The sequence below is a fragment of the Nematostella vectensis genome, chromosome 7 (genome assembly GCF_932526225.1).
Source record: "Nematostella vectensis chromosome 7, jaNemVect1.1, whole genome shotgun sequence".
Classification (NCBI taxonomy): Eukaryota; Metazoa; Cnidaria; class Anthozoa; order Actiniaria; family Edwardsiidae; genus Nematostella; species Nematostella vectensis.
The window spans coordinates 11,351,029-11,361,041 of record NC_064040.1 but is presented as its reverse complement, the minus strand read 5'-3'; the positions used below and the strand labels follow the sequence as shown (position 1 = coordinate 11,361,041).

At 42.3% G+C, this 10,013-nt stretch overlaps 1 protein-coding gene across 2 annotated transcripts; it reads left to right on the top strand.

The window, feature by feature from the left end:
- The first annotated feature begins 493 nt into the window (after positions 1 to 493).
- Positions 494 to 9,226, top strand: LOC5504962. 2 transcript variants are annotated; one of them, XM_048730472.1, is made up of 8 exons: positions 494 to 711; positions 4,751 to 4,877; positions 5,451 to 5,587; positions 5,830 to 5,992; positions 6,154 to 6,281; positions 6,516 to 6,627; positions 7,162 to 7,452; positions 8,427 to 9,226. In XM_048730472.1, exons 1-8 carry the CDS (start codon positions 597 to 599, stop codon positions 8,635 to 8,637), a joined length of 1,284 nt encoding a protein of 427 aa, XP_048586429.1. In that variant the 5' UTR covers positions 494 to 596; the 3' UTR covers positions 8,638 to 9,226. The 2 variants fall into 2 exon arrangements, with proteins under 2 accessions (XP_048586429.1, XP_048586430.1); XM_048730473.1 differs by lacking the exon at positions 494 to 711 and adding an exon at positions 2,590 to 2,867.
- Positions 9,227 to 10,013: the final 787 nt, after the last annotated feature.

Below are 10,013 nucleotides of genomic sequence, written 5' to 3'. Positions count from 1 at the left end.
AACCACTGTTATCGGCGAAATGGTTTGTCGGCGAAACCACCTGATACCCACTAGCATCTCTAAGATGCAATCCGCACATCTTTGAGTAGGAAAACTTTGTATCACCCTCATTATTTAACCAGCATTGGTCTACAGTGTCCCGTGAAGCCCTAAGTATCAGAAAGATTTCTGCTTATTTGACTTCTTTTTGCACAATGCACAAATATCACAACAAGTGCCGCACGCAATGCTTGTCTCCTATTCAACCGCTGTGTATAACACAACACCAAGGCTCACAAACGCGTAGGGGGGGGGGGGGGGGGGGGGTGCGCAGGGTGGTAAAAAAGGGGGTATTTTTTTTATAAGGGTACGCGCCTGGCTCATTTCGTGAAAAGGTCACGTTTGTCTTTGAGGCGAAAGGCTTTAATAAGCTTAGCTTAGCTTGACAGCCTGGGGACACTGTATGTTTCTTTTTCATGTGGAACGACTAGGCTCTTTGTTGTTTACGTTCCGCACTGCTTTGCATTTAGAATTAACGGAATTGACTTCCACAGTTCATTCCCACAATTCCGTGGGTGTGAATAAAGCCCAACTAAAGACTCCCGGTTAATCATTGTATGCCAGATACACAGCGTACGAACAACTATTCAAAACAGATAGAAATTCGTTTTATCGGAACTGGTATGAAGATGGCTTCCCCCCGACAGCTACAGATTCTGGCAATCATTTCAGGTACGGATTGAAATTCATTTGGACTTGTTATGAACTTTTATGCTTTACTGGGCACTTGGTAGATGTATATGACGATCGATTCGGTGTGTATACCCTCAGTGACCTGACCCTATGCTAAAACTTAACAAGTGAAAACGATCGAATTGCCTCATCTCAAAAACTAAACAACCAAATAAGTAAAACCGATCAAATGTTGCATAATCAATCAGGCCATTACAAATTCGCTTAAACATAGCTGTAATTAATTCTTGTTTACAGTGGATCCGAGTCGCCTTTATAATTATGTGTAATGAACACCAGGCGCGTTCCCAGGATTTGCTCAGGCGGTTGCTCACTCACAGATATCTGATGGAAAGAGGATAGTATTTGACGATCCTTAATACGAAATGACTCGATTTTTAGCGGCCAAGGAGGGGGGGGGGGGGGGGGGGGGTTGCGCACCCCCTGTGTACCAAACTATAAACCTGACAGTTTTGTTCAAAAACTTTCAATTTATTTGACTTTGCTCGCGCCATGGAGAAGCCTCGATACGACAACAAGAGCGCCAAATATTGCTTTTTTATGTTTTCCATGTTTGCGAATGCATTAACAGTTGGCTGGTTTGAACCCTTTACTTTGTGGTCACAAAATAAAGGGCCTTTCAAATGCAGAAAAGAGTGCTATGAAAAATACTGGGTTAAATAGTTATCCTTGGTATTTTTTGAAGTTTGAAATTTAGTTATTATCTGTCGATAACCCTTCTCAGGGGCGTTGTTTCGGGGCACAAGTAAACGACTAAAATTCATACTTCTTTGTAATTTTAATTACTGTGACATGGAGCTGGCTGAACATGCTAAAACCCTCTGCTGTTTCATTGAGCTGTTCTTGTTGCATGGATTAGTAAAATAAAGCATTGTCTATGTCTTGTTTATTGTATAGATTTCGAAAACGATGTATATTTGCACTATAGTTTATCGCAGCGTGTGTGTATTTTTGTCTCTGTTGGATACGTTACCAGTGTTCGTATTCCCTATTGAGATCCATTCAACACAAAAGTGCTCGCGTGAGGGATGTAAGGGTTTGCGGTGATGCGGCTTTGCGGTTTTTCAGTTTTTTATTTATTTATTTATTTTTCGCACCCCCCTTACGCCCCCCTAAATAAAGGCTGACATACCAGTCAGGGGGATGTTCAAAAATATCAGTCCAGTTGAGCGGTCAAGTCGAGTTCAGTTGAGTCCAGTTATAAGTTTTTTTTATGAACACTTTTGTTTACGACGTGTCTTTTGAAAAGGAAAACGAAAATATATGGTTGATTTCACATTATTGAAAATACACTTACAAAAGCATCACGGGGTAACCTTAAATTCGCAAACGAAATTAACGATTTTGTACTCTGGTCACGACTGCGTAAGAATTTGGGACGTTAACTTGAAATCAGTGCACGACAGGGGCTGCTTTACCGGATTTACCAAAGGGTTCGGCCCTGGTATAGATAAAAGTGGAGCGATGGAAAAATTGTGGCTTTCAGCATGTCCCGGGATGCCCAAGTAAGAAAAAGAATTCATTTCTATCGGTTAATTTAGGGAAGCTTTTTTGATATTCTTTTATTAGATTATATAACAATGGAACATTATCAGCTTAGTTCTTTAACCCAGCGTGGTCTTTAGTGTCCCGGGAAGCCCAAAGTGTCAGAACAATTTCTCTCCTTTGCTCACAACACAAAAACATCACAAATAGTCCCGCACACGATGTTTTGACGCTTTCCCTTTGCACCTGTGTGTCCCTTCACGCAACACATAACGGGGCTCAATTGCATTTTGTGAGGGCATGACGACCGCACACTAGACTAATATTGGTCAAAGGCCGAAAGCTTTAGTTTAGATGAACTTGACAGTCTTATACACTGTCCGTTTTTTATGTTTGACGACTAGGCCCTAAAAAAGTGTTGTTTACGTTCCGCACTGCTTTGCATTTGGAATTAATGGAATGGACCCCTACTGATCGCTTCCACAATTCTCTGGGCGTTGAATAAAGCCCAACCGAAAGGCTCCCGGATAATCATTGTGGGCACGATACACAGCTCGGTGTACGAGCATTTATTCAGCAATGTTTGCAATTTGGTATTCATATCAAAATGGCCTTTCCACGACCGTTACAGATTCTGGCAATCATTTCAGGTATAGTTTGGAATTCATTTAGACGTCCCCGTTCTTGTTCTATGCTTCAATGCACCATCGATCTTAGTTTTGTTCGGAAACTTTCACTTTTTTCTTGGCTTGTGCCATAAAGCAGCCTCAATACGATAACTAGAGCACCATAAATTACTGCTATTTTTATATTTTCCATGTTAGAAATTGCATTTGAAGTTGGCTGGTTTGAGCAGTTCGAAATTTCTGCAACCATTTTAATGTAAACAGTAGACGCTAACTTAGAATATGATGCCGTTATCACAAAGTGAAGACGAGCGCCTTTCAAAGGCTGGGTTGTATATATTCTTTTGTTTTTTGAGTTCGAAATTTATGGCTCCTTTCGAACCTCTTCCCTCATTTGAGTACCCTATCAGGGGCGTTGTTTCGGGACGCCTGTAATCGACTAAAGACTATACTACTTTGTTTATGAGATTATTTTACTGTATCATGAAGTTGGCTGAACAGCGATCTGTTTCATTGAGTTGTGTTGAGTAAATATTAATGATTGAAAGCATCTTCGCTTTAATTATCACTGTCAATCATGTCTTGTTTCTTGTAAAGGCTCTGAAAACGATGTATTTGCATTATTATCACAGCGTGTGTTTTTTGTCTCTGGATGTTACCAGGGTGCCTTTTTCCTATTGAGATCTCCGGATCCTTTCAGCGCTACACAAAAGTGCTAAAATACTAGCTTGATAAGGGCTAAACTACCGAATACCCGTCCACTTATTTGCATTTTCCTTGTATTTACTGCCTCGTTCTATAGAAATCAAGGTGTGAAGTCTCATTGTTAACTCCATGTGGACAGGTATTCGAGTTAATTCAAGTCACTGCTGAAATTTGCCACAATTTTTTATCGTAGCAAAAATGGCGAGTGAAAATTTCTATCCGCTGATTTTGTGTAGCTATTGTTAGTATGTGATACATTTTTTTAGAATAAATTTGGCAAATGAATATGAATATTTTGTTTTCAGATAGTTCTTTTGATATTTTGAGATTTCTTCAAATGATTGATCTTGGAATGAAAACAGACCAAAGATCTTGCTGACCAGGGCCTTTTAAGTTTTTAGAAATAGAATAAACATTTGCTACCACACGTTTTTTTCGATTAGGTCAATTTTTTTCTACTGCGGCGGCGAATAGACCCTTTTTACGATGTTGCGCGCGCATCAAAAATGCCACAGACTGGCGGGCCCTAGCTGATCTAAGATGCCGTACGAAGTAACCCCCACAGATGAAGCTATAGAAAATTCTGTCATAGTGCTTCTTTCGAGGAATTTTGGAGGCCAATTCCCCTTCGTCTGCGTTTTGAATCAGCTATGTCCCGCCGATGTCTGTGGCATTTCGGTCATTCGCCGATACCTAGACGTCTGATTCGTCCGATACTGGCGATCAAATTCGTTTGCGATCGCCGGCGATTGAGTTCGCTCATAAGAACTCACAAAATCGCCCTGTGTGTCTAAGACTTAGGTTATTCCTGCTATGATTTGCGTACTGCAGCTACTGCATTTTCGTTATGATACCTTTTGTATTGTCTTTAATAATGATCTATAGCCAACTAGTCTAATTCAATTATGTCAATAGAAAATTACACAAATAGAATATAAACTGAATAAGTTAAGATCGCCAAAAAAAGTCGATAAGAGCATTGCTCAGTGAGATTCTTTAGGGAACCAGGCCCCTCCCCTCCCCTCCCTGGGGAAGTCTGTCCATTTAGTATTAAATACCTTAGTAGCTTAAAGAAAATCCACGATTTCCAATTGCCTTTCGTCGTCCAATAAACCACGCACGTTATGTGCTTCTGTAGAAAAAGTGCCCAACCACACCCTAAGGTCGGAATCACATCGAAATTTTTCTGTGTTTGTTTGTAGTTTTCTCCTTGTCTTGCGCACAAGTTGTTATGTTGGGAAACTGTAATAAGACGTTTTTCAACGAGGAGGCAGCGAAATGTCAGCGGATTGCCCTTGAAAAGATGGTCACGCTTAAACGAACATGCGCGTGAGTATGAAATCTTTAGTATTTATAGTATCGTCATCAGCGCTATCATCATAATTATTGTCTTTTATCATCATCATCATTATCATCATCATCATATCCGCTAATGCCATCTTTATCATAATCATCATCATAATTGCCACGATCTTTTATCATCATCATTTTTATCATCATCTTCGTTGCCAACATCTTTATCATCATCATCACAACGTCATCATTATGATCACCATTATCACTACCATCGTTCTTATCATAATCGTCGTCATCATCATCATCGTCTTCGTCGTTGTCGTCATTATCATTATCATCATTAACATGTCATCACGATCGCTACCTTCATCATTATCATCCATCACCACCATCGTTATCATCTTCGTCATCGCTTCCATCTTGATCATGATCTCACTAATTACACAGGACCGTAGGGAAACCACAAATTCAGGCAAGAACAGTAAGATATAAGAAAGCCTGTATAAAAGTTGAGAAATCTCTCCCAGATTTCTCCCCTTGTATAAGGTGCTCATGAACCTCAAATCCTTCATATACTCTAACTCTGCGTTTATTTGATTTTTTCAGAGATGTGGAAATGGCCATGAAAGAAAAGTGCGTTGAACCCCACGTTAGTCACTGTCTTAAGGGGACGCCTTACGCTGTTTTTATGAGCTCCGCTAGTCAATTTCTTGAAAAAGTCATGTTTACTTGCAATCCATCGGGTGAGTATCTCTTGTGAAGACAGAAGGAAGGTGGGTTTATGGGGTGGAGTGGTGCGCAGTCATTAAAATAAAGCAAGATGATCAATTAATATCAACAATATTACACAATAAGTACGACAATCTACCACCACAACTTACTTCGCTGCCTCGCTAGCTGGACAAAATGAGTTTGTTTTGGTTTGAGTTAGTTTTAGAATATATTGGTATGATGGTTTCGACTAAATTTGGTATATATATTTCAGACAGTTTCATTTCGAATGGAATGCTTATCCAAGCTCTTCAGTGTAACTCCTCTGTGATGGAAGTCGAAGATATGTTGAAGCGAAGAATTCCAGACTGCTGGAGACCCATGGCCCGCAAACTGTCCGGCCAAAACGGAAATCCACAGGACCCTGCACTCTGTCAGTAAGTAAAAACCACCATAACTACTCCCTTTCCCGCTATACCCCCCACCTCCCTTTTCCGCTAACACCTCATCACTCCCTCCCCGCTTAGCCTCTAAACCCCCGCCTCCTAACCACTCAATTCCGGGATTTTCAGTATGCTAAAATACTTTATGTTTCCAGGATGTACCAGGATGCAAAGCGGTGCGTGTCTAACGAGACCGCGCGCTATTGTCATAACATCAATGTTGAGAGTGACCCGTGTAACATCTTCTGTGCGAGTAAGGCTGACCATAGTAAAGTGTGTCAAGGTAAGGGAAGTGGCTTGTCAAGATATAGTTTGATCTCTGTTGAATTATTACGAATAAACTATGTTTGATGATGCAATCCGCTACTTCAAGCTTCAATGCTATCATTACTCTTTTGGTATGATAATGTGTATATGATGATGATAGTTGTGGTGGTTGTTGGTTGGCTCTTTTAGACTATTTAGAAAAACGACTGTCATTGGTTGATATGAAAAATATGTCTCTTTTGTTTTCTAGAGTTACCTAAGAGGATGCTGTGTAGTAACATCACCGAACTCTACAGCAAAGTAAAACAATGCCACACCACCTTCATCGATTTGGTCTCAGGGAACCTCAGTAACACCTGCAGGTACTCATCATGTCCACCGTTACCACGCGACGCGGGCTACCGGGGCCAGTTTGGCAGGCTTAAAAAAATAACCAATATGGATGTAAGAAACTTTCTGATTAACACAAACTTCACTATAGCCAACCAGTGTAAAGCCAACACAACGGAATTCTCCTAAGTTCATATAAAGTTTGTGAAGTTCGTGCTGACCATGGTAGCGCGTCGTACAATAAAGGTTTCAGAGGACAGAGATGAGCTTTTGTCAAAACAAATTAAATGCCCCCGTCTTTCTATACAGTATCGCACCTTACTAGGATAAGTAGTTGTTGTTTGTTGTTGTTGTTTAACACCCTCTGTTAGCGGCCATTACGCAAAGTCTAAAAAATATTTACTTTATATTAGCGGTCACTTGTATAACAGCCGAAGACTTGATTGAGGTTTGGCTGTGGTTGCCCGTACCCGACCCTAGCATGAATTTCTGCTTTTAGTCCGTTCCCCTCGCCTTCGTCCCAACAATGATGTTATACTTTCTCACACGTGTCTATGTTCCCATAGCAACACTCTCCCTAAGTACCACAACTGCATCGGCGGTCACATCATCGGCTGCTTTGACCCGTACCCAGACCCTTCCCAGTTCACCATGATTAGGGACCTGGTAACCAGTGCCACGTGGACCACGCGCCTGTTCTGCTCGGCCGCTCCGCTCAACCTGGCCACATTTCCAAACGACATGAAGCGCTTCGTCCCTGGATGTACTCAGAAGTTTTTCGTTGAGGCTGAAAAATGCGGTGCTGGCATGAGAGGAACCTTCAAGGAAAAGCGATCCGACAAGGAATTTATGTGCAGGTATGTACTCGTTGGCGCTAGATGTGTTATAATCGAGGGACGTGGCTCCTTCCTTGTGTGTTAATGCACTAGTTATTGTGTTATTGGAGTGCATTCTGGAGTACACTTGTGTGAACTTTTCAGGGCGTGGCAGGGGATAGGGCACCGAGGGCACGTGCCCCCTAAATTCTATAAATATATAAAAACTGACCATAATAGGGGTGTGTCTGGAGCCCTCAATATGTTTTTAATGTTTCTGTGTCGTGACCCCCCATATATATGTGTCGTGACCCCCCATATATATGTGTCGTGACCCCCCATATATATGTGTCGTGACCCCCCATATATATGGGTCGTGACCCCCCATATATATGGGTCGTGACCCCCCATATATATATCGAGGCCTGCTACACCTCTGTGAGGTTTTGACGTTTCATTCTCGTAGTTCTAGGCCGTAGTATCTTACGTGGTATGTTATCTGTCAGGCCCGTACCCAGGGGGGTGCAGGGGGTGCAAACGCATCCCCCCCCACAACAGCCGATGGTTTACTTTCGGTTCTCAATAGACGTGCTATTTGTAGACAAAACTATAAAGCATAAGCTAGATCACTCTCGTATGTAGCCAAATCCGACAATTAACTTCCCGTGGAGATACTGCAAAGGCCGTTTTTTTTCGGGGGTGGTCAGATATTTACCTGAGAACTCCCCCCCCCCCCCCCCCCCCCCGGAAAAATTAGGTCCACTTTTTCGGATTTCGCCCCCCAACCCCCGAAACAAAATCCTGGGTACGGGCCTGTCTGTAAAAATCCTCTTTCTATAGCTCATACGATTGCTAGCCCCATTGATGTGATAAAGCAGCCCACAACCAGCCCCCCCCCCACCCCACTCCCGCCCCTGCTTTCCTGCCCCCACCAAGAGTACCAGTGGTTGTCTTGGGCCGTGTTTTCGTGATATTTGTCAGATATTTTCCTAATGCCAGTATAATTCTTCCTCTAGGGAGTTCTCAGAGGCAAAAGAGTGTTTCCGCGGTGCCGCTCGTGATTACTGCGGATACAGCAAAGACGCACTTGACGCAATCACCGGCGACCATTTCAATCCGTACTGTAAGGATTTAAAAGATATCTCAGCTGCGCCAAAGTCGCAACTCGTGGCCTCCGCCATCTTGCTTTCAATCTGTCTGCAGATAGCAAGGCTCGTTGCCCTTTGAATACAGACTTTATACATTATGGCCTCAGCCATCTTTATTTCCTTCGACCCCGGGTTAGCAAGGCTCGTTGCCCTTTGAATACAGACTTTATACATTATGGCCTCAGCCATCTTTCTTTCAACCTACCAGCAGTAAGCTAGGATCGTTGTCTTCTTGATGTCCGGCTCAAGTTAAGCTAATGCAAACATTAACTGATTACAGTGCTAGACACATTGAGAATTACAATAGTATAATTTTACTAAGTAAAAATTAAATTCAGTGAAATTACATGACTTTGAGGACTTACCTTCGTTGTTGGTACCTTCGCTAGTTAGTTGTATCACTGCTCATTTTATTTCAGTAACAAATAATAGTGTAAATGATAACCAAGTCATCGTGGAAAAACCTTTTATGATATTGTATGCACTATGCACTCCTCTGCCTCCTTTTGCACAGGAGGTGGCTTCGATGAGAGGTATTTGCCACAAATTAAAATGAAGAGGAGTTGTCACCAAGCGAAATATACTTCTTACAGACTAGTTATTTTTGCACATTGGTTATATTAACAAGAGCTGTTCCAAAAAGGAATTAAACATTTGTTTCACACGTTGTCTTTGGTTATGTCTTTGGATGATATTGTAACTTACGCTTCCTCGGGTACCCAGGGCGTCGAGGAGCGTAACGAAGGCGCCAGAAAGGACCCCTCCCTCCCCCCCCCCCCCCCTCCACAGGCCTTGTTCCGCCTCGTTCTCGCGACTGTGACCTGGGCACCATGGGTTCACGAGGATGCTTGCAGTAGAAAGGAAGTGAAAGCATTAGCCAATGTTGTGAGCCAGATTACAAACAATATCCCAAGTTTCTTTTGGCAAGCGCCGTTCAAAGGTAGCCCGTGCGAAGGCGAGCGCAACACCTAAATACTTGGCAACTTCTTTGGCAAGTATGAGTTTTGGTTTTAATCTGGTATTCGTACCGAGGCGTCTGGGCTTAACTGTGGCTTTGTGCGGTGATAAAATGTGTGGTAATGGGCGTTGGTGCGTGGGTTAAAGTGTGTACGTGTGGCTATTTTATATGGTGTATTGCATTGGGGGCTGTAAGGGTCGGAGTAGTGGCTATGTATGAGAGGTAGAAATAGGCTAGCAGTGAGATGTTAGGGGAGAACTGTGTGTTTGACCTTCGGAGGAAGGTGATAATTACATGTTGATAACTTCTTGTGATAACATATTGTTCAATCTTGTGGAGTGTAATGTGAGCTTGTAGACAATTGAATGGAATAACAAGGCCGGTGATAGGAATAAAATATGAAGGGGTGCAGATACGCTATAAAAGAAAGAAATGGATGGCAAATAGGAGATAGATAGTGGTTATATAAGTATAGGACAGTTGGCTCCTTGAGTACG

What these genes read in the sequence shown, in the direction of transcription:
- LOC5504962 (XM_048730472.1), top strand. Translation starts at nt 597, where the DNA reads ATGCCAGATACACAGCGTACGAACAACTATTCAAAACAGATAGAAATT. An exon ending in ACGCTTAAACGAACATGCGC is followed by an intron (nt 4,878 to 5,450) that starts GTGAGTATGAAA and finishes TGATTTTTTCAG; the next exon opens with AGATGTGGAAATGGCCATGA. An exon ending in CAGGACCCTGCACTCTGTCA is followed by an intron (nt 5,993 to 6,153) that starts GTAAGTAAAAAC and finishes TTATGTTTCCAG; the next exon opens with GATGTACCAGGATGCAAAGC.